The sequence below is a fragment of the Puma concolor genome, chromosome B2 (genome assembly GCF_028749965.1).
Source record: "Puma concolor isolate L17-30 chromosome B2, mPumCon1.1.hap2, whole genome shotgun sequence".
In the NCBI taxonomy this organism is placed as follows: Eukaryota; Metazoa; Chordata; class Mammalia; order Carnivora; family Felidae; genus Puma; species Puma concolor.
The window spans coordinates 350,465-375,609 of record NC_141671.1 but is presented as its reverse complement, the minus strand read 5'-3'; the positions used below and the strand labels follow the sequence as shown (position 1 = coordinate 375,609).

The window sequence follows — 25,145 nt, the reverse complement described above, 5'->3', positions numbered from 1 at the left end:
AGTCAAATTCAGGAGACAATTGCTTTCACAAATACACACAGGCATTCTTTGAACAAGGAATTTTTAACGTGTGAGACATACGATAAATTCCTTCAAAGCAACAATAATGGATCTCAACACAAAGACGGGCAGGGTACAGGGTGTTTAGAACTGTTATAAGAAAGTTTGCATGGGGGCGCCTGGGTGGCGCAGTCGGTTAAGCGTCCGACTTCAGCCAGGTCACGATCTCGCGGTCCGTGAGTTCGAGCCCCGCGTCAGGCTCTGGGCTGATGGCTCAGAGCCTGGAGCCTGTTTCCGATTCTGTGTCTCCCTCTCTCTCTGCCACTCCCCCGTTCATGCTCTGTCTCTCTCTGTCCCAAAAATAAAAATAAAAAAAACGTTTAAAAAAAAAAAAGAAAGTTTGCATGGATGTCAGACTGCATATATTCCTGGGATGAGGCTCACAGAATATTCTCACCTAAAAGTTGCAGCAACAAGAGAGGATAAACAAGGAGAGACCAGCCTCATTCCTTAGAGAAAGATGTGAGCCTTGGGATGTCTATTTCAAACAAACAAATTTAACGTTATTACCAACAATGAAGAATCTAATTTGGAATAAATAAAAGCAATCCTACTTCTCCTTGTTCCTCTGTCTTGTTTTCCACAGGACCATAGTAACAATTATGTGGAATGTTAAAGATTATCATCATCTATACAGGTCAATGGAACTGGCCTCCATTCCTTACCAAACATTGCCAAATTTTTTTCAATTTTTCACAGTTGTTTTTTTAATTTTTTTAATGTTTATTTATTTTTGAGACAGAGAGAGACAGAGCATGAACAGGAGAGGGTCAGAGAGAGAGGGAGACACAGAATCCCAAGCAGACTCCAGGCTCCAAGCTGTCAGCACAGAGCCCGAGGCGGGGCTCCAACTCACGGACCGCAAGATCATGACCTGAGCTGAAGTCGGATGCTTAACCGACGGAGCCACCCAGGTGCCCCTCTCACAAAGTTTTTCAGGGAAGCACCCATGATGACAAAGGAAGAAAAGGTAGTTGAACTAAGAAAACATAGAAGGCCCCTGACAATCCTGCTGTCCAGGACTCTGCAAATAACGAAGAAACATAGAAAAGAAAAACATGGAGCAGTGGGGGCAAAAAAAAAAAAAAAAAAAAAAAAAAAAGATGGAACTCAAGATAGCAACACCCAAGAGGAATTGTCTTGAATTGCAAGTATGGGAAAATATCCTGTTTATTCTCACAGCGATCATGCTCACACCCAGGGGACACTCTCTCCGTGTTTATATGCCTAAGGTCTGTGGCTCCTGAGAGGCAGGAAGAATGTCAGAAGGAGACAAAGACATTTCTGAACATGAAGAGCTCATGCTGCAATCCCAATATGAACAGTCACTTCAAATATCTTCCTGCCATTTACAGCTGTTGGGAGTGTAAACCTGCAAAGCTGGGTAGGCTGTGAATCCGACAATCAGGTAAGAGAATGCCTTAGGACTCGGGCTGAGAGGACCCCAGATTTTCTGCATGCTTGTTTATATGCAAGTAAGCGCCCAGATCTAGAGCTGGTTTCCTATTTTATGATGGATTCCCCATTGCATTTGTGGATTGTGAAGTCTCTTCATATACTTTTATTGCCATATCTCATTCTCAACTCAGCAAGCCTTGTTCTCTAAATATTCTCCAGAGTAAATATCTAATCTCTCAGCATTAAAATTGCAGTGAAATAAATGACTGAGTAAGGACAAGTCTGATTAGAAATTGTCTTTAATGTTAGAAATAGGTTTCTTCCCCAAATGAATTTTTGATCCAATTTTGTTTGGTGAGTCAGAGAACCCAAAATGATATTTGCCATAACATTTGTATCTTACATAGGAAAGGTAAGATTAACAGGGTGCAAAACATACTGTCAAAGAAAGCTACTCTGACCTGTATGGAGCCAGCCTTTTACGGAGGTACAGCACAGATCGGGTATGTTCTCTAAATTCCTTCAACTCTATGGCCTAGAATCCTCCAAGCTATGGAGAAGTACTGCCTCATTAACCCACTCCTTTATTCCTCTCACGTCAAATCTTTCTATTCTCCTCTCAGGGATTTCCCAAGCTTAGAAAAAAAAAATTCCCCTTGTTGTAGGAGGCACCCCATGTCTGCATCTCCATTCAGATTTCCTTCCATTGTTTTCATTCTCTCCTTGTCTATATTCCTTAGTTAAAACCCTTCAGGGGCTTTCTTACAAGGTCTGGAGGTAGCAGTCTGAACACCGATTAAAGTTTTCTCAGAAGGTAGAAGTGCACAGCCAAAGAAGATGGTAGGTTGGCTACATGCTCTGAGTCTCTGGGAGAAAGAAACATATTAATGACAATCAAATGAGGGGAAAAAATGGTGGACCAATGACCCATAACCAACAGTTCACCATAATATCTAATAGTCTAATGAGGCAAATCCTATAAAAGGCCTGATGTGGGAACTGTGTAAAACAACAATGCCCTCCCTCAAAGTACCCATTGTGTAGACAGGAAAATCCTCAACTACAAAGTCTCTGATTCTCAACAGAGGTACGCTCCATAGAGTAATTCATCCTTTCTCTTAAGCGATGCTGAATCAAACCTCAGTCACTGCATTTCTCCTCCTGGGAGTCACAGACATCCAAGCACTGCAGCCTTATCTCTTCGTGGTTTTCCTTGCAATTTACATGGTCAGTGTGTTTGGCAATGGAGCAGTCCTCCTGGTTGTCGTCTCTGATCCAAGACTCCATTTACCCATGTATTTCTTCCTGGGAAATCTGTCGTGTCTAGATATCTGCTACTCCACGGTGACACTGCCAAAGATGCTGGAGAACTTCTTCTCTACACACAAGACAATTTCCTTCTTGGGATGCATAAGCCAGCTTCACTTCTTCCACTTCCTGGGCAGCACGGAGGCCATGCTGTTGGCCGTGATGGCCTTTGACCGCTTTGTGGCCATCTGCAGGCCACTGCATTACTCTGTCATCATGAATTACCAGCTCTGTACCCGGATGGCTGTCACGGTCTGGACCATTGGTTTTTTCCATGCCCTGTTGCACTCCATGATGACCTCTCGCTTGAACTTCTGTGCTTCTCATCAGATCCATCACTTCTTCTGTGATGTCAAGCCTTTGCTGGAGTTGGCCTGCGGGAACACGGAGCTCAACCAGTGGCTTCTCAACACGGTTACCGGGACCACTGCCATGGGCCCCTTCTTCCTAACACTTCTCTCCTACTTCTCCATAATCATCTCTCTTTTCTCCAAGACCCACTCTTGTAGTGCGCTCCGCAAAGCACTGTCCACGTGTGCCTCTCACTTCATGGTGGTCATTCTTTTCTATGCTCCTGTTATCTTCATTTACATCCGCCCAGTCTCAGGCAGCTCCATGGTCCAGGACCAGGTCGCTGCCATCATGTACACTGTGGTCACTCCTATGCTGAACCCACTGATCTATACACTGAGGAACAAGGACGTGAAGGCTGCCTTGGGTAGTGTGTTCACAAGGAGGGGTGACCTGAACACATCTAGAGCACACTTCTAAGACAGGAAGCAATAGGCAATGATGAAGTTGGTGTGTGAGGTTAGACTGCTTCTCAGATCATGTACACTATGTATAACAGGTCGAGCTGTCCAAAGAAAAAATAATGGGAAAATCTAGCCTGATTATGTTAAATAAAGCATGCCTAGGTAGCGTAATGGAAACATGAAACCATGGGACACCAGCCATAGAATCCTCATGTTCAATTTGTTTTCAGGATGTCACTTCTAAAACTGATTTATGTATTCTTAAGAATTCCCTAATAAAACCAAGGATAGAAATACTTCTATATTACCCATATATTGGGTACATGACTACTACTTAGAGCTGTTTATCTGTGTAGTTCTTCTAAGTTAATGTATTTTAACGTGAGGAATAAAATTCTTATCCTGTTGTATTTTGAGGTATTGAATTTGAACCACAGTTAATAGGATGAGCAATGGTAATTTACAAAAGAATTAAAGGAATTTTTAATCAGTATGTATCTCTCTAAGCAGGAGGCAAGTAAGTGGTTAAAACAAATGATTTAAGCACTGATAAACATGGATAAATTAGCCAATGGTTTTTCTAATGAGTTTTGGAACCTCTATCTCCAGTGGTGTTTTTAAATCAACTGGACAAATTATAAAGGAACGGTCTTAAATATTTCTGAGTGTGGGAACAGACTAGAAAAAGAAACTCAATCCCTCTCTAGGTAATTAGTATTTTATTTTTACCACAATCTTAGTCACAACAAAGGATGAGTTTCAAAACCCTACCTATTTTTCTATTTTCTTTTCCTATTTCTATGATTTTTTTCACAGATTATAAATAATGCCATATGATGTAATACTGGGGAAACGTTCAGAATTCATCAAAATGTTGTGTTTTCCTTACTTGTCACCAAGCCAATACATAGCAAAAGACACTAAGTCATAATTGCTGAGGCATTTCTGGAGCTAATGTTGGGAGGCACTATGTTCCCTACTTTCTAAGTCCTGGGAGCGGCCACTGGGCCTGAGGGATGGTGGGAGAAGCATTTATGACCCTATAGAGATGCAGATAAAGACTGTGACTGGCCTTTATGAGCTCAGGGACTGACAGTTCAAATTCTCTGCATCCACTTTTGTGAACACAAACACTGTGGTTTGATCTCATCCAGTGTTTTTGGTCCCCCAATTCTACTTTTGTTTATTAAAAAAAATAAAATGTGTCTGTGGAGAAGACATTTCTACCCTGAACTGTCTCAGCCCCTCATTTCTGTTGATCAGAATTGTTTACAAAATCCAAGCTCCACGCAGGCCGTGAACCAGAGAAGAACACGTCATTATCTGGTTGGCTACTGCTGCCTAACACACTAGCATCCCCAAACACAGAAGCTGAAGACACCTATACCAGGAAGTTGCATTCTTCTGAGGCTCAGGAATTGGCAAGAACACAGCAGGGAAGGGCTGGTTCTCCTCGATCATGTTTGTGCCGTGGCTGAGCTGACGTGACCATCCTCACGTGGAAGAGCTGAGAGCTGGCAAAGTCTCTGTCTGGGTCTCCCTTGGTCCGCTCTCTCCAAGTGGCTGTTCTGTGCTTTTGCAGCATGGAGGCCTCAGGCTTGACACTCTACGTGGGGGCCAACAGACCAGGACAAAAGCTGCCAGTCATCTCTCGAACAAACCCAAGAACCAGTATTGACATCACCTCTACTATTCTCTCTTGGACAAAATAGTCACAGGCCTAACAAATCAGGAAGAGGAAATCCCCACCTTTAACTGGAAAAAACAAGAAAGATTTTGCAGATATTCTTAATCCACCATAGTCCCAACTCTGACTTCTAATAATTAACATTGTCCCCACATACTTACCCTCCCTCCAAATAATCCTAAAATCTCTTCCCATTACAACACCAGTCAGAATCTGTCTTTTCACCTACATTGGGTCAAGGTATAGATGGGGCTTTTTGGGTACAGTTCCTCAAGTATGTTTGCTTTTGATCTAAAGAACTTCACACTAAAGGGTCAAATTATCTGCCCTAGGTAGAGACAGACATAGATTTAGGTATATTATAGAATATTTTTCAGTTGTGCAAAAAAGAGGAAGTGCTGGCATTTGTGACAATGTGGACAGACCTTCAGGGTATAAGGCCAAATGAAATAAGTCAGTCAGAGAAAGAGAAATACCATATCTTTCACTTATATGTGGAATCTGAAAGCACAAAATAAAGAAAAACAAACAAACAGACATACACATAAACAAAGAGAACAAACTGGTGTTTGCCAGAGGGCAGGGAGGTGGGTGGATGGGTGCAATAGGAGAAGGGGATTAAGGGATACAAACTCCCAATTATAGAGGAAATAAATCACAGAGATTTAAAGTACAGCAGAGAATATTGTCAATATTCTAAAGTACAGTCAAGAATATTATAATAACTTCATATGGTGACATAAAATAACTGCACTAATCATGATAGGAAATTCCATAATGCATATTTATGTTGAATCACAGTGTAATTCCACAGCGTGAAAGGTATGAGGTGCATGGAAATAAACTGAGGGAGAAAAAACAGCAGTGCTTTGGAGGGGAGGGAACCCATTCTGTGGAGAGACAAAGGGGAGAGAAAGTGAGAGGGGTTGAGAAAGTGTTGCATTTAATGCATACTAGAAGAAAACCTCTCTGGATACACACTGGGGAGTGAGAAATACTGGGTGTCCCAGTTCTTTTTTTTTTTTTTTTTTTTTTTTTTTGCAGTATGTGGATTTCAAATTCTGAGATTTTGGAAGTGGGTGACTTTCTCAGGAGCGGAGCTGTGGCGTCTGCTCCTGGGGAGAAGGAAACTGGCTCATAGTGCATAGCGTGGTGTAGCAATCTCTGGGATGAACCGGAAAAGAGTAGTCCTCTTCCTGGAGTGCTTGGAAAGAGGGTATATTGCCTCACCAAGGACAAAAGGCTCTGCAAGTGCCAGTAAGAGGTCTTTCATCAGAAGGGGACAGAGGCTCACCTTGGAGGAAAATAACCTTTGCTGCATTTAGCAGTGCTACCCCCAAATATTCCATGCCATGCACAGGTGTGGGACAGTTTTTCAGGGACAAAGGAATTCATATAGTGTGGACAGTCTCTACTCCAAGGTAGAGAAGTGTGTCCGTGCAGTGCAAGGTCCTTTAAAACTTCAAATATTGAATCCCAGCTGTACAGGTAACACAATGGCATGAAATTCATATCTTTCTATAATCACTCTGCATGTAAATGGACTAAATACTCCAATTAAAGACACAGGGTTGAATGTATGAAAAAACAAAAACAACATGCATCTATATGCTGCCTACAAGAGACTCACTTTAGCCCTAAGGACATCTGCAGATTGAAAGTGAGGGGATGGAGAACCATCCATCATGCTAAGGACAACAAAAGAAATTTGGAGTAGCCATGTCTGTATCAGAAAAAACAGACCTTATTTTTTTTAATGTTTCTATATTAATTTTTGAGAGAGAGGGAGCACAAGCAGAGGGGTGGGACAGAAAGAGACACACACAGAAATTGAAGCAGGCTCCAGGCTTTGAGCTGTCAGCACAAAGCCCAATGTGAGGTTCAAACCCACGGACTGTAAGATCATGACCCCAGCTGAAGTCAGATGCCCAATCAACTGGGCCACCCAGGAGCCTAAAACAAACAAGATTTTAAAACAACTGTAACATGAGATGAAGGGCATTAGATCACAATTAAGGGGACTATCCAGCAAGAAGATCTGACAATTATAAATATTTATGTCTCCAACTTGGTACACCTAAATATATAAAACAATTAATCACAAACATAAAGAAACTCATTGATAATAATACAAAAAAGTAGGGACCTTAATACCACACTTAAATCAATGGACAGAATATCTAAGCAGATAACCAACAAAGAAACAATGCCTTTGAATGACCTATTGAGCATGCATATATATATATGTCATATATTGACATATATATTCAGAACATTTCATCCTAAAGCAGCAGAATACAATTCTTCTCAAGGGCACATGGATAGATCACATACTGGGTCACAAATCAGCCCTCAATAGGTACAAAAAGATCAAGATCATACTGTGCATTTTTTAAGAATACAGTACTATCAATCTTGAGATCAACCACAAGTAAAAAATTGGAAACAAGCCCTTAAATACATGGAGGTTAAACAACATCCCACTAAAGAATGAATAGGTTACTTGGGAAATTAAAGAAGAAATTAAAAAAATACATGGTAGCAAATGAAAATGAAAACACAACAGTCCAAACCCTTGGGATACCTCAAAGGCAGTCCTAAGAGGAAAGTATATTGCAATTCAGGCCTATATCAAGAAGCAAGAAAGGCCCCAAATACACAACCTAACATTACATCTAAAGGAGCTAGAAAAGGAGCAGCAAGTCTAGAGTCAGCAGAAAAAGGGAAACAATGAAGATTTGAGCAGAAATAAGTGATATACATCAAACAAAAAGAAATATAACAGATAAATGAAACTAAATGTTGCTTCATTAAAAGGACAAAATTGATAAACCCCTAGTCAACTTTTCAAAAAGAAAAAAAAGAACACAAATAGATAAAATCACGAATAAAAGAGGAGAGATCACAACCAGCACAGCAGAACAAGCAATCATAAGAGAACACTATGAAAATTTAGATGCCAATAAACTACGCAGTCTGGAAGAAATGGACAAATTTCTAGAAACTCATACAACACCAAAACTCAAACAGGAAAAAATAGAAAATTTGAAGGGACCCATAATCAGTAAATAAATTGAACTGGTTATCAAAAATCACCCAACAAACAAGAGTCCTGGGCCAGATGGCTTCCCAGGGTATTTCTACAAGACACTTAAAAAAGAGTTCACACCCATGGTGGAACAGCATGGAAGGTTTTTGGTTTTGTTTTTGTTTTTTGGCATCTCTCATCCCTAACATGCAGCCAGATCAACACTAAACCATCTTCCACACCTAGAAAACTGATATGAGGATTCACACACAATCTGCACAACCTGAACCACAGATCTTGGCCGGTATGCAGCACAGAGAGGTGAACTGGGGGAGAGAGAAGCCATAGAGGGCAAGGAGCTGTTTTTGCTTGTGGAGAGAGGACACAGACTAGGGGGAGAATACAGGAAAAGCACCCCCCACCCAAAGCAACTGGAGAGAAAGTGGAAAAGTGGAAACAACTGCAGGGAATGACCTAAAAAGGGAGAAAGGAGAAAGTAGAGGGTTTAAATTCCAGTAAGACTCTATAAACAGGGGGAGCGCAGAGACTGAAACTCCACAGCTTGATACCTGGCAGTACTCTGGTGGGAAGGGCAAATCGCCAGGAGGAGGGTGGAGTCCAGGGGTTTTCAGGTCACATGGGGAGAGGCAGTTCCCCTGCTGGGAGGACACTGGGTAGAGGCTGTGCAGTCACCCCACAGGAAAAGGTCCCAGCAGACCCCAGAGAACATCCACATTCGCTTGTGCTGGAACAAGGTTGTTAAGGGTGAATCCTGGTGCCAGATTTGTATTGTGATTTATTATAAACCCTGAAACACTACTGCTACACAATGACGTGAACTTTTTCTGGGGCAGGCTGACACCCAGTCACAATCTCCGGGCATTAGCAGCAGCATGGTCCTGTGAACATTCCTGGGGGCAGGCCACACATGGCCATTGCTCGGTGAAACCCTCTTCTACAGGATTTAAGTGGGTAAAAGCCTCAGTCACTCAGAAGTGAGGGGTTGGGAATCACAGCCACATCTGAGATAAAACTCAGGAGGGAGATGCCTTGTGTCAGCCTTATGGTTTGATCACGAATAGTGCAGAAGCAGGGAGAGACAGAAGCCTGAGACAAAGGAGGGGTGCTTGACTGCTGGTCAGGGAGAGCACAGAGTTCTGATACTAGAGACTGGATAGCTGGGTGACGCCATTTCACCCCTCCCGTGCACGTGCATACATGCCTACAAGCACCACAAAATTCCACCCCAGTAAGCTAAACAATGCCATCTAGTGGAGAATGGAGCCTTTACACTAAGCCCCACCCAACTGGGCCAACTGCGCTCTTGAGGAACAAAACAAGTCAACCCACCTGCAGTTTTATTCAGACTATGAACCTCTTCATAGTTTGACTTCTAGGGGAAACCAGAGGTAATTTCAATAATATTTCATTCTCTTCACAGGTCCATCTATATATTTTTTTCTTTTTCTTTTCTCATTCTTGAATACAGAATGAGAAAAAATTATTTTTATTTTCCATTTTAATAAAAAAGATTTTTCTATAATTTTTCTACTATAGTTTTTACATTATTGTAATTTTTAAAAATTCTATCTACTATCATTTCATTTTATTCTATTTTATTGCATTCATTTTTCAAATTTTCAAAAGTTTTCTTTTTCTCTTTTTTCTTTTCTATCTGTCCCTTTTTTCTCTAATCTATCAAGTTTCTTTCGACAACCAGACCAAACACACCTAGGATCCATCCTTTGATTTTTTTGTGTTTTTAATTTCTTTTTTTTTTACTGTTTTCTTTCCCTGTCTTTCTTGAAAATGATAAAACAAAGGAATTCACCCCAAAAGAAAGAACAAGAGAAAATGACAACCAATGACGTAATCAAAAAAGATACAAGCAAGATGTCTGAACCAGAATTTAGAATCACAATAGTAAGAATACTAGCTAGGGTTGAAAATGTATTAGAATCCCTTTCTGCAGAGATAAAAGTAAAAGCTAGTCAGAATGAAATAAAAAATGCTATAACTAGCTGCATTTTCAAGTGGGTGCCACAGCGGCAAGGATGGATGAAACAGGAGCGAATCAATGAGAGAGAAGACAAACTTATGGAGAATAATGAAGCAGGAAAAAAAGAGGCACACTAAGGCAAAAGAGCACAATATAAAATTAGAGAACTCAGTGACTCATTAAAAAAGGAATAATATCTGAATCACAGGGGTCCCAGGAGATGAAGAGAGAGAAAAGGGTGTAGAAGGTTTATGTGAACAAATCATAGTAGAAAACTTTGCTAACCTGGGGAAAGAACAGACCTCAAAATCCAGGAAGCACAGAGGACTCCCATTAGATTCAACAAAAACCAACCATCAACAAGGCATATCATAGTCAAATTCACAAAATACTAAGGCTAGCAAAAAATCATGAAGCATAAAGGGAAAAGGAGTCCTTAAACTACAAGTGAAGACAGATTAGGTTTGCAGCAGACCTATCCACAGACTCTAAGCATGCCAGAAAGAAGTGGTAGGATATATTCAATGTACTGAATCAGAAAAATGTACAACCAAGAATTCTTTATCCAGGCAGGCTGTCATTCAAAATACAAGAAGAGATTTTTAAAAAAAGTTTCTCAAACAAATAAAAATTAAAGGAGTTCATGACCACTAATCCAGCCCTGCAAGAAATTTTAAGGGTGACTCTATAAGGGGAGAAAAGATGAAAAATAAAAATAAAAAGAGGGGCGCCTGGGTGGCTCAGTTGGTTGGACATCCAACTTCAGCTCAGGTCATGATCTCACAGTCCATGAGTTCAAGCCCACGTTGGGCTCTCTGCTGACAGTTCAGAGTCTGGAGCCTGCTTCAGATTCTGTGTCTCCCTCTCTCTCTGCCCCTCCCCTGCTCATGCTCTGTGTCTGTCTCAAAAATAAATAAAACCATTTAAAAATTTTTTAATAAAAAATAAATAAAAAGACCAAAAGCAACAAAGAATATAAAGGACCAGAGAAGACCACCAAAAACTCAAAACCTACAGGTAACATAATGGCAATAAATTCATATCGTTCAGGACTCACTCTAAACAACAGTGGACTGAACACTCCAAGCAAAAGACATAGGATAACAGAATTGATAAGAAAATAAGACCCATCTTTATGCTGTTTATAAAATACCCATTTTAGACCTAAAGACACTTACAGATTGAAAGTAAGGGGATGGAGAACCATCTTTCATGATAATGATTTCCAAAACAAAGCCAGAGTAGCCATACTTTTGTCAAAGAATCTAGATTTTAAAAGAAAGGCTATAACAAGAGATGAGGAAGGGCATTATATCATAATTAAGGGGTCTATCCACCAAGAAGATCTAACAATTGTAAACATTTATGCTCCAAACATGAGACACCAAAACATATAAATCACATAATCAAAACCATAAACTCACTGACAATAATACCATAACAGTAGGGGTCTCAACACCCCACTTATAGCACTGGACAGATCATCTAAACAACAAGGAAATAATGGGTTTGAATGACACACTGGGCCAGATGGACTTCACAGATATATTCAGAATATTTCATCCTAAAGCAGAATACACATTCTTCTCGAGTGCACATGAAACATTCTCCACAATAGATCACATACTGGGACACAAATAAGCCCTCAACAAGTACTAAAAGGTCGAGATCATACCATGCATATTTTCAGACCAAAACACCATTAAACTCGAAATCAAACCACAAGAAAAAATTTAGAAAGATAAAATACTTGGAGACTAAAGAACATCCTACTAAAGAATGAATGACTAACCAAGAAGTTAAAGAGGAAATTAAAAAGTACATGGAAGTCAATGGAAATGACTTCCCAAAGGAAATGACAGCCCAAAACCTAGGGGACACAACAAAGTTGGTCATAAGAGGTAAACATATAGCAATCTGGGCCTTCCTATAGAAGGAAGAAAGATTTCAAATACACAACCTAACCTTACATCTTAAAAGCTGGAAAAAGAACAGCAAATAAAACGCCAAACCAGTAGAAGACAGGAAATTATAAAGATTAGAGCAGAAATCAATGCTATTTAAAAAAACAACAAACGGTAGAATGGATCAATGAAACCAGAAGTTGGTTCTTTGAAAGAATTAACAAAATTGATAAACCTCTAGCCAGTTTGACCAAAAAGAAAAAGGGAAGGACCCAAATAAATAAAATCAAGAAGGAAAGAAGAGAGATTGCAACCAACACTGCAGAAACACAAACAATAATAGGAGAATATTATGAGAAATTATACACCAAAAAAATTAGCAATCTGGAAGAAAGGGACAAATTCCTGGAAACATATAAACTACCAAAACTGAAACAAAAAGAAATAGAAAAGTGGAACAGACCCATACCAGTAAAGGAATCTATTCAGTAATCAAAAATCTCCCAACAAACAAGAGTCCAGGGCCAGATAGCTTTCCAGGGGAATTCTACCAAACATTTAAAGAAAAGTTAACACCTATTATTTTGGAGCTGTTTCAAAAAACAGACATGGAAGGAAACTCATTTTACGAGGCCAGAATTACCTTGATTCCAAAGCCGGACAGAGACCCCACTAAAAAAGGAGAACTACAGACCAATTACCCTGATGGATGCAAGAATCCTTAAGTTACTAGCCAACTGGATCCAACAATACATTAAAAGAATTATTCACAATGACCAAGTGGGATTTATGCCTGGGATGCAGGGCTGGTTCAATATCCACAAAATAATCAACGTGATACATCACATTAATAAAAGAAAGGACAAGAACCACATGATCCTCTCAATAGATGCAGAGAAAGCATTGGACAAAATACAGCATCTTTTCTTGATAAAAACCCTCAAGAAAGTACGGTTAGAAGGGTATCTCAAGATCATAAAGCCATATATGAAAGACCCACCACTAATATCTTCATCAAACTGAGAGCTTTCCCTGTAAGGTCAGGAACACGACAGGGATGCCCACTCTCATCACTGTTATTCAACATAGTATTGGAAATCCTAGCCTCAGCAGTCAGACAACACAAAGGAATAAAAGGCATCCAAATAGGCAAGGAGGAATTCAGACTTGCACTCTTCGCAGATGACATGATACTCTATGGAAAACCCAAAAGATCCCACTAAAAAAAAACCTGCTAGAGTGGATCCATGAATTCAGCAAAGTCATAGGATATAAAATCAATGCACAGAAATCAGTTGCATTCCTACACACCACAATGAAGCAACAGAAAGAGAAATCAAGGAATTGACCCCATTGACAATTGAACCAAAAACCATAAAATACCTAGGAATAAATCTAACCAAAGAGGTGAAAAATCTATAAACCGAAAACTATAGAAAGCTTTGAAATAAATTGAAAACACCAAAAAATGGAAAAATATTCCATGCTCCTCAATTGGAAGAACAAATTTTGTTTAATGTCACTACTACCCAAAGCAATCTATATATTCAAAGCAATCACTGTCAAAATAACACCAGCATTCTTCACAGAGCTAGAACAAACAATCCTAAAAGTTGTATGGAACCACAAAAGACCCCAAATAGCCAAAGTATTCATGAAAAAGAAAACAAAAGCTGAAGGCATCACAATCCCAGATACCAAGACATATTACAAAGCTGTAATCATCAAGACAGTATGGTATTGACACAAAAACAGACACTCAGATCAATGGAATAGAACAGAGAACCCAGAGATGGACCCACAAATGTTTGGCCAACTAATCTTTGACAAAGCAGGAAGAATAGCCAATAGAATAAAGACAGTCTCTTCAGCAAGTGGTGCTGGGAAAACTGGACAGTGACACACAGAAGAATGAACCCGGACCGCTTTCTTACACCATACACAAAAATAAACTCAAAATGGATGAAACACCTAAAGAAAGCCTTCAAAATCCTAGAGGAGAAAGCAGACAAAAACCTCTGACCTCAGCTGCACCAACTTCTCATTCAACACGTCTCTGAGGGAAAGGAAAGCAAAAGCAAAAATGAACTATTGGGACCTCATAAAAATAAAAAACTTCTTCACAGCGAAGGAAACAATCAGCAAAAGTAAAAGGCAACCAACAGAATGGGAGGACATATTTGCAAATGACATATCAGATAAACGGTTAGTATCCAAAATATATAAAGAACTTATCAAACTCAACATGCCTCAAAAGAACAAATAATGCAGTGAAGAAATGGGCAAAAGACATGAATAGACACTTCTCTAAAGACATCCAGATGGCTAACAGACACATAAGAAAATGCTCAACATCACTCATCATCAGGGAAATACAAATCAAAACCACACTGAGATACCACCTTACACCTGTCAGAATGGCTAACATTAACAACTCAGGCAACAACAGATATTGGCAAGGATGTGGAGAGAGAAGATCTCTTTTGCACTGCTGGTGGGAATGCAGACTAGTGCATCCGCTCTGGAAAACAGTATGGAGGTTCCTCAAAAAATTAAAAATAGAACTACCCTATGATGTAGCAATTGCACTATTAGGTATTTATCCAAGGGATACAGGTGTGATGTTTCAAAGGAGCACATGCACCCCAGTGTATATAGCACCACCATCAACAATGGCCAAAGTATGGAAAGAGCCAAAATGTCCTCTGATAGATGAATGGATAAAGAAGATGTGGTAGAGGAGGGAAGATGGCGGCGTAGGAGGACGCTGGGCTCACCGCGCGTCCTGCTGATCACTCAGATTCCACCTACACCTGCCTAAATAACCCAGAAAACCGCCAGAGGATTAGCAGAATAGAGTCGCTGGAGCCAAGCGCAGACGAGAGGCCCATGGAAGAGGGTAGGAAGGGCGGCGAGGCGGTGCGCACTCCACGGACTGGCGGGAGGGAGCCGGGGCGGAGGGGCGGCTCGCCGGCCAAGCAGAGCCCCCGAGTCTGGCTTGCAAAAAGCGGAGGGGCCTGACGGACTGTGTTCCGACAGCAAGCGCGACTTAGCGTCTGGGAGGTCATAAGTTAACAGCTCTGCTCAGAAAGCGGGAAGGCTGGAGGACAAAGGGAAGGAGAGCTGCTGAGCCCCCGGACGACAGAGCTCAGTTTGGTGGGGAACAAAGGCGCTCACCAGCGCCATCTCCCCCGCCCATCCCCCAGCCAAAATCCCAAAGAGAACCAGTTCCTGCCAGGGAACTTGCTCGCTCCGCGCAAACACCCAACTCTGCGCTGCTGCGGAGCCAAACCCCCGGCAGCGGATCTGACTCCCTCCTGCTGCCACAGGGTCCCTCCTGAAGTGGATCACCTAAGGAGAAGCAAGCTAAGCCTGCCCCTCCTGCCCCCGTGCACCTTGCCTACCCACCCCAGCTAAGACGCCAGATCCCCAGCATCACAAGCCTGGCAGTGTGCAAGTAGCCCAGACGGGCCACCCCACCCCACAGTGAATCCCGCCCCTAGGAGAGGGGAAGAGAAGGCACACACCAGTCTGACTGTGGCCCCAGCGGTCGGCTGGGGGCAGACATCAGGTCTGACTGCGGCTCCGCCCACCAACTCCAGTTATACACCACAGCACAGGGGAAGTGCCCTGCAGGTCCTCACCACGCCAGGGACTATCCAAAATGACCAAGCGGAAGAATTCCCCTCAGAAGAATCTCCAGGAAATAACAACAGCTAATGAGCTGATCAAAAAGGATTTAAATAATATAACAGAAAGTGAATTTAGAATAATAGTCATAAAATTAATCGCTGGGCTTGAAAACAGTATAGCTGACAGCAGAGAATCTCTTGCTACAGAGATCAAGGGACTAAGGAACAGTCACAAGGAGCTGAAAAACGCTTTAAACGAAATGCATAACAAAATGGAAACCACCACGGCTCGGATTGAAGAGGCAGAGGAGAGAATAGGTGAACTAGAGGATAAAGTTATGGAAAAAGAGGAAGCTGAGAAAAAGATAAAAAAATCCAGGAATATGAGGGGAAAATTAGAGAACTAAGTGATACACTAAAAAGAAATAATCTACGCATAATTGGTATCCCAGAGGAGGAAGAGAGAGGGAAAGGTGCTGAAGGAGTACTTGAAGAAATAATAGCTGAGAACTTCCCTGAACTGGGGAAGGAAAAAGGCATTGAAATCCAAGAGGCACAGAGAACTCCCTTCAGACGTAACTTGAATCGATCTTCTGCACGACATATCATAGTGAAACTGGCAAAATACAAGGATAAAGAGAAAATTCTGAAAGCAGCAAGGGGTAAACGTGCCCTCACATATAAAGGGAGACCTATAAGACTCGTGACTGATCTCTCTTTTGAAACTTGGCAGGCCAGAAAGAATTGGCACGAGATTTTCAGTGTGCTAGACAGAAAAAATATGCAGCCGAGAATCCTTTATCCAGCAAGTCTGTCATTTAGAATAGAAGGAGAGATAAAGGTCTTCCCAAACAAACAAAAACTGAAGGAATTTGTCACCACTAAACCAGCCCTACAAGAGATCCTAAGGGGGACCCTGTGAGACAAAGTACCAGAGACATCACTACAAGCATAAAACATACAGACATCACACTGACTCTAAACCCATATCTTTCTATAATAACACTGAATGTAAATGGATTAAATGTGCCAACCAAAAGACATAGGGTATCGGAATGGATAAAAAAACAAGACCCATCTATTTGCTGTCTACAAGAGACTCATTTTAGACCTGAGGACACCTTTAGATTGAGAGTGAGGGGATGGAGAACTATTTATCATGCTACTGGAAGCCAAAAGAAAGCTGGAGTAGCCATACTTCTATCAGACAAACTAGACTTTAAGTTAAAGGCTGTAACAAGAGATGAAGAAGGGCATTATATAATATTACAGGGTCTATCCATCAGGAAGAGCTAACAATTATAAATGTCTATGCGCCGAATACCGGAGCGCCCAAATATATAAAACAATTACTCGTAAACATAAGCAACCTTATTGATAAGAATGTGGTAATTGCAGGGGACTTTAACACCCCACTTACAGAAATGGATAGATCATCTAGACACACGGTCAATAAAGAAACAAGGGCCCTGAATGAGACATTGGATCAGATGGACTTGACAGATATATTTAGAACTCTGCATCCCAAAGCAACAGAATAGACTTTCTTCTCGAGTGCACATGGAACATTCTCCAAGATAGATCATATACTGGGTCACAAAACAGCCCTTCATAAGTTTACAAGAATTGAAATCATACCATGCATACTTTCAGACCACAATGCTATGAAGCTTGAAATCAACCACAGAAAAAAGTCTGGAAAACCTCCAAAAGCATGGAGGTTAAAGAACACCCTACTAACGAATGAGTGGGTCAACCAGGCGATTAGAGAAGAAATTAAAAAATATATGGAAACAAACGAAAATGAAAATACAACAATCCAAACGCTTTGGGATGCAGCGAAGGCAGTCCTGAGAGGAAAATACATTGCAATCCAGGCCTATCTCAAGAAACAAGAAAAATCCCAAATACAAAATCTAACAGCACACCTAAAGGAAATAGAAGCAGAACAGCAAAGGCAGCCTAAACCCAGCAGAAGAAGAGAAATAATAAAGATCAGAGCAGAAATAAACAATATAGAATCTAAAAAAACTGTAGAGCAGATAAACAAAACCAAGAGTTGGTTTTTTGAAAAAATAAAAAAAAAAAAATGAGGGACCCACTCGTATGCCCATTGCAGATCCCCTTAAGTTGGCCATCCTGGCAGTGGCGTCCACAGGTGTCAATTAGCAAGCACACCACCAATGTGTACCTGTTAATACCCACCCACACCTGGCAGGGACCAAACACTGCCCACATAGGAAAAAAGGCCACTGCAGATAACGGAACTGAAGGGGAAAGCAGAAAAGAACACGTCAGAGACCCTCCCTGAAGTGCCAGGTCCCGGGCAAAGAGGACACAGCACTGCAGGGCATTTCAAGACCTTTTCTTTTAAGGCCATTATCGTCAAGAACAAGAGACATAACTGCCTTCTCTAACACACAGAGACAGACACAGGTAGAGTTAGAAAAAATGAGGCGCGAGAGAAATATGTCTCAAATGAAGTAACAGGACCAAACCACAGCAAGAGAACAAACCGAGGGTTATGGAGGGTGGTGGGTGGGGGCGGGCCAAAAGGGTGATAGGTATTAGGAGGGCACTTGTTAGGATGAGCACTGGGTGTCATATGTAAGTGATGAATTACCGGCTTCTACTTCTGAAGCCAAGACTACACTGTTGTTAACTAGAATATAAATTAACAAAAACAAACACACTGACAGTGCCATTATGACACACTATGATCAGAATCTCCTCAATGTCATTTAATACACAAGCCATGTTCAATTTTTCCAATTATCTTTCAGTAAATTCTTAGACTTAGGATTTGAGAAAGGTTCTTACAATGTATCTTGTTTTATGTTTCTTATTCCTTTATTTCATAGCACCCCCCCCCCCTTTTTATCATGTCATTGACCTACTGGAGAAATCTGATTATCTGTCCTATACGTGTTCCACATTCTAAATTAGACTTACTGCTTATTTATAGTCTTAACTTCTATTCCTATATTCTATATAGACTCGTTTTGATTGGTCTCCACCTGTTGAGAGTGATACATTCAGCTAGGAATGGCTGGGGCACTCTCCTGGGCCCTCATTGACATTTCCCTGTTGGGAGTCAATGTTGTGGCTAGACCACCTGTTATGATTGTTATTATAATTGCAAGACAGACTCCAGCAACAACCATCAGGGAGCTTTGAAAAGGCAAGATTTATCACTCAGTCCTGTGGGTACACAGTACTGCTGAGGCCACACAGGGCTTGGGGAAAGGGAGAGAGCACAGGGGCCTGGGGCTCTGCCTGTGTTGGGATCAGGGGAGGAGTGTCTAGGGTATTGGGCATTTACTCTTCTTTGCTGAATTTAAAACATAAGAGCAGTAATTAAAGCACAGGAAGGGAAAAGCAGGGTCACTCAAGTGACCAGCTGTCTGTGTCACCAGGGTTCTCTCAAAGGGGAACTGCATGGGTCACTCAAGTGATCAGCTATTTGTGTCACCAGGGCTCTTTCAAAGGGGAACTGCATGGGTGGGGCGCTCTGCTCCTTATGTAGTTATGTATTTGGCGATATGTTTATTCCAGGTGGCTAACTTTGAAATGGATGTCTCAGCAACAAAAAGCTTAATGTCAGGCACCTACCTTACAATAAAAAAACCTGTTAGCACTTAAACTACAAAACTGATACTGAGATAGAAGCTTGATTAGATCTTTGATAACTTTGAGGCAGAATATCTCCAAGTTGCTGTTTTATTTCTGTTATAGCATCTCATGAGACAGTGCTTGTCCTACTTTTAGTGATGCTATTTATATTATTGACCAGTGGGGTCAGGTGGTGTCAGTCTGTTCCATGTATTATTCAATTTCCAATCATCTTTAACCATATTATATTAGTTTATTTGTTATATTATAATTTTATTTTTTAATGTTTTTATTTATTTTTGAGAGAGACAGAGAGAGAGTGAGCAAACAGGGGAGGGGCAGAGAGAGAGGGAGACACAGAATCTGAAGCAGGCTCCAGGCTCCAAGCTGTCAGCACAGAGCCCGATGCAGGGTTTGAACTGCAAACTGCAAGATCATGACCTGAGCCGAAGTTGGATGCTCAACCGAATGTTACCCGGGCTCCCCTCATGTAATAATTTTACAATCCATTCATGATGTATGCCTAAAATTATTTAATTCTTTAAGCATAATTCCCTTTGGAAAATTATGATTAATTAACACATAGTGTTATATTAGTTTCAGGTGTACAGTATAACGATTGAACAATTCTATAAATGACTCAGTGCTCATCAGGATAAGTATACTCTTTTTTTTTTTAATTTTATTTTGGGAGGATAAGTGTACTCTTAATCATTTTCACCAATTTCCACCATCTCCTACCCACGTCCCCTCTGTCAACTACCAGCTCATTTTCTGTACCTAAGAGTCTGTTTTTTTGTCTTTTCTTCTCTTTGTTTGTTCATTTGTTTGGTTTCTTAAATTATACAACTAAAAGAAATAATATGGTATTTGTCTTTATCTGACTTATTTCATTTAGCATTATATCCTCCAGGTCCATTCACATAGTCACAAATGGCAGGATTTCCTTTTTTTCTCACGACTGAAAAATATTCCATAACATACCCAAATGTATGTCTGTGTCTACCTAGGGCAGATAACTGGACGCATCAGTTTGAAGTTCTTGAGGTAAAAAAGGAACCAAGCTTGAGAAACTGGACCCAACAAGCCTCATCTGCACCTTGACCCAATGTAGGTGAAAAGACATAGACTCTGACTAATACTGCAACAGGATGAGATTTTAGTATTATTTGGAGGGAGAGTAAGTGTGATTTGTATGTGGGGACAATGTTAATTATTAGAGTTGGACTAGAGTGGATTAAAGATGTCCACAAAATTTTTTTGATGTTCTTTCCCATGAAAGGTAGGGATTTCTTCTCTATAAAGTTTGTTAGGCCTGTGACCATTTTGTCCAAGAGAGAATAGTAGAGGTGATGTCAATCCTGGTTCTTGGGTTTGTTGGAGAGATGACTGGCAGCTTTTGCCGTGGTCTGTTGGCCCCCACGTAGAGTGTCAAGCCTGAGGCCTCCATGCTGCAAAAGCACAGAACAGCCACATGGAGAGAGTGGACCAAGGGAGACCCAGAGAGAGACTTTGCCAGCTCTCAGCTCTTCCACGTGAGGATGCTCACGTCAGCTCAGCCACGGCACAAGCATGATCGAGGAGAACCAGCCCTTCCCTGCTGTGTTCTCGCCAATTCCTGAGCCTCAGAAGAATGCAACTTCCTGGTATAGGTGTCTTCAGCTTCTGTGTTTGGGGATGCTAGTGTGTTAGGCAGCAGTAGCCAACCAGATAATGACGTGTTCTTCTCTGGTTCACGGCCTGCGTGGAGCTTGGATTTTGTAAACAATTTTGATCAACAGAAATGAGGGGCTGAGACAGTTCAGGGTAGAAATGTCTTCTCCACAGACACATTTTATTTTTTTTTATAAACAAAAGTAGAATTGGGGGACCAAAAACAGTGGATGAGATCAAACCACAGTGTTTGTGTTCACAGAAGTAGATGCAGAGAATTTGAACAGTCAGTCCCTGAGCTCATCAAGGCCTGTCACAGTCTTCACCTGCATCTATAAATAGTCATAAATGTTTCTCCCACCATCCCTCATGCACAGAAACCACCCCTGGGATTTAGAAAATAGGGAACACAGTGCCTCCCGACATTAGCTCCAGAAATATCTCAGCAATTATGACTTAGTTGCTTTCGTTACATATGGGTTTGGTGACAAGTAAGGAAAACAAGACAACATTTTGATAAATTCTGCACATTTCATCAGTATTATGTCATATTGCATCATGACAGTCACTGGAAATTATCATAGAAATAGTAAAACCAAACAAAAAATAGGAAGTATTTTGAAACTCAACATTTTCCATGACCAAACACTGAGGGAAAAATTACCTATTAATTAGCTAGAGAGGGACTCTGAGATTTTAATTTCATTCTGTCCCCACTTTCAACAAGATTTAACAGGACTCTTTTACCATTCATCTGGTTGACTTTAAAAAAATCTCTGGAGATAGAGGATCCACAGCACTTAGATAAACCATTGGCTATTTTATCCCTGTCAATTAGGGCTTAAATCATTTGTTTCAATCATTTATTTGCCTCCAGCTTAGGGAAAAAAGAAATCAAACGTAACGGTTAAAAATTCCTCTTAACTCATTCTCATTTATGAATTACCATTTCTTATCCTATTAAATGTTCAAATTCAATTCCTCAAAATATAACAGCATAAGAATTTTATTGCTCACCTTAACATACATTAACTTAGAAGAAGCACACAGATAAACAGCCCTAAGTAGTATTCATGTACCCAATATGTGAGTGATATAGGCATATTTCTATCCCTGATGTCATTAGAGAATCCATAAGAATACATAAAAAATCAGTTTTATGAAGTGATATCCTGAACAAAAACCGAACATTAGGATTCTATGGCTGATGTCCCATGGTTTCAGGTTTCCATTTTGCTACCTAAGAATGCATTATTTAACACAATCTGGGCTTTCTCATTTATCTTTTCTTCAGACTACACCTGTTATACATATTGTACATGATCTCAGAAGCAGTCTAACCTCACACACCAACTTCATCATCGCCTATTGCTTCCTGTCTTAGAAGTGTGCTCTAGATGTGTTCAGGTCACCCCTCCTTGTGAACACACTACCCAAGGCAGCCTTCACGTCCTTGTTCCTCAGTGTATAGATCAGTGGGTTCAGCATAGGAGTGACCACAGTGTACATGATGGCAGCGACCTGATCCTGGTCCATGGAGCTGCCTGAGGTAGGAGATATGTAAGTGAAGATAACAGGAGCATAGAGAAGAATGACCACCATGAAGTGAGAGGCACACGTGGACAGTGCTTTGCGGAGCACACTACAAGAGTGGGTCTTGGAGAAAAGAGAGATGATTATGGAGAAGTAGGAGAGAAGTGTTAGGAAGAAGGGGCCCATGGCAATGGTCCCGGTAACCGTGTTGAGAAGCCACTGGTTGAGCTCCGTGTTCCCGCAGGCCAACTCCAGCAAAGGCTTGACATCACAGAAGAAGTGATGGATCTGATGAGAAGCACAGAAGTTCAAGCGAGAGGTCATCATGGAGTGCAACAGGGCATGGAAAAAACCAATGGTCCAGACCGTGACAGCCATCCGGGTACAGAGCTGGTAATTCATGATGACAGAGTAATGCAGTGGCCTGCAGATGGCCACAAAGCGGTCAAAGGCCATCACGGCCAACAGCATGGCCTCCGTGCTGCCCAGGAAGTGGAAGAAGTGAAGCTGGCTTATGCATCCCAAGAAGGAAATTGTCTTGTGTGTAGAGAAGAAGTTCTCCAGCATCTTTGGCAGTGTCACCGTGGAGTAGCAGATATCTAGACACGACAGATTTCCCAGGAAGAAATACATGGGTAAATGGAGTCTTGGATCAGAGACGACAACCAGGAGGACTGCTCCATTGCCAACCACACTGACCATGTAAATTGCAAGGAAAACCACGAAGAGATAAGGCTGCAGTGCTTGGATGTCTGTGACTCCCAGGAGGAGAAATGCAGTGACTGAGGTTTGATTCAGCATCGCTTAAGAGAAAGGATGAATTACTCTATGGAGCGTACCTCTGTTGAGAATCAGAGACTTTGTAGTTGAGGATTTTCCTGTCTACACAATGGGTACTTTGAGGGAGGGCATTGTTGTTTTACACAGTTCCCACATCAGACCTTTTATAGGATTTGCCTCATTAGACTATTAGATATTATGGTGAACTGTTGGTTATGGGCCATTGGTCCACCATTTTTCCCCCTCATTTGATTATCATTAATATGTTTCTTTCTCCCAGAGACTCTGAGCACATAGCCAACCTACCATCTTCTCTGGGTCTGCACATCTACCTTCTGATACAAGTGTCCTCTCATCTCCTTAATGAACTCTAATGGGGGTTCTAATGAACTCTAATTAACTACTTGCCCAGATTGCTATATCCAGACCTTGTAAGAAAGCACCTGAGGGATTTTTAATTAAGAAAAATAGACAAGGAAAGAATGACACCAATGCAAGGAGGTCTGAATCAATATCCAGATGTGGGATTGCCTCTTGTAAAAAGGCAAATCTTGGAGCACCTGAGTGGCTCAGTTGGTTGGGATCCGACTTTGGCTCAGGTCATGATCTCATGGCTTGTGAGTTCAAGTCCCATGTGGGGCTGTGTTCTACCGCTCAGAGCCTGGAGCCTGCTTCAGATTCTGTGTCTCCCTCTCTCTCTACCCCTCCCCTACTCTCACTGTGTCTCTCTGTGTCTCAAAAATAAATACACATGAAAAAATTTTTTAAAAAGGCACATCTTTCTAAGTTTGGGGGAAATCCCTAGAGGAGCATAGAAAGATTTGATGTGAGAGGAATTGGAGTGGGTTAATGAGGGACTTCTCCATAGCCTTTGGGATTCTAGGCCATAGAGATGGAGGAATTTAGAGAATATACCTAATCTGTGCTGGGCCTCTGTGAAAGGCTGGCTCCATGCAGGTCAGAGTAGTTTGCTTTGATGACCATGTGTGTTCTGCACAGTATTAATCCTACCTCTCCTGTGTAAGATACAAATGGTATGGCAAATATCATTTTGAGTTCTCTGACTCATCAAACTAAATTGTATCAAAAATCCATTTAGGGAAGAGACCTGTGTCTAATATTTAAGGCAAATTTCCAATCATACTTGTTCTTATTCAGTGATTTATTTCACTGCAATTTTAATAGTGAGAGATTGCATATTTACCTGGAGAAAAATTAGGAAACCAGGCATGCTGAATTCAGAATGTATATGGCAATAAAAGTGTATGAAGAGCCTTCACAATCCACAAATGCAATCAGGAATCCATCATAAAATAGGAAACCAGCTCTAGATCTGGGCGCTTACTTGCATATAAACAAGCATGCAGAAAATCTGGGGTCCTCTCAGCCCGAGTCCTAAGGCATTCTCTTACCTGATTGTCAGATTCACAGCCTGCCCAGCTTTGCAGGTTTACACTCCCAACAGCTGAGAATGGCAGGAAGATATTTGAAGTGACTGTTCATATTGGGATTGCAGCATGAGCTCTTCATGTTCAGAAACGTCTTTGTCTCCTTCTGACATTCTTCCTGCCTCTCAGGAGCCACAGACCTTAGGCATATAAACACGGAGAGAGTGTCCCCTGGGTGTGAGCAGGACCGCTGTGAGAATAAACAGGGTATTTTCCCATACTTGCCATTCAAGACAATTCCTCTTGGGTGTTGCTATCTTGAGTTCCATCTTTTTTTTTTTTTTTTGCCCCCACTGCTCCAAGTTTTTCGTTTCTATGTTTCTTCCATATTTGCAGAGTCGTGGACAG

The 25,145-nt window shown here is 41.2% G+C and overlaps 2 protein-coding genes across 2 annotated transcripts; one reads left to right on the top strand and one right to left on the bottom strand.

Moving 5' to 3' along the window:
• The first annotated feature begins 2,583 nt into the window (after positions 1–2,583).
• LOC147580533 (olfactory receptor 12D2-like) lies at positions 2,584–3,537 on the top strand. The gene has a single exon (XM_086705981.1). The coding sequence runs from the start codon at positions 2,584–2,586 to the stop codon at positions 3,535–3,537; it is 954 nt and encodes a 317-aa protein (XP_086562107.1).
• Positions 3,538–22,416: 18,879 nt separating this feature from the next.
• On the bottom strand, positions 22,417–23,391 carry LOC147580532 (olfactory receptor 12D1-like). The gene has a single exon (XM_086705980.1). The coding sequence runs from the start codon at positions 23,368–23,370 to the stop codon at positions 22,417–22,419; it is 954 nt and encodes a 317-aa protein (XP_086562106.1). The 5' UTR covers positions 23,371–23,391.
• Positions 23,392–25,145: the final 1,754 nt, after the last annotated feature.

What these genes read in the sequence shown, in the direction of transcription:
- LOC147580533 (XM_086705981.1), top strand. Translation starts at nt 2,584, where the DNA reads ATGCTGAATCAAACCTCAGTCACTGCATTTCTCCTCCTGGGAGTCACA.
- LOC147580532 (XM_086705980.1), bottom strand. Translation starts at nt 23,370, where the DNA reads ATGCTGAATCAAACCTCAGTCACTGCATTTCTCCTCCTGGGAGTCACA.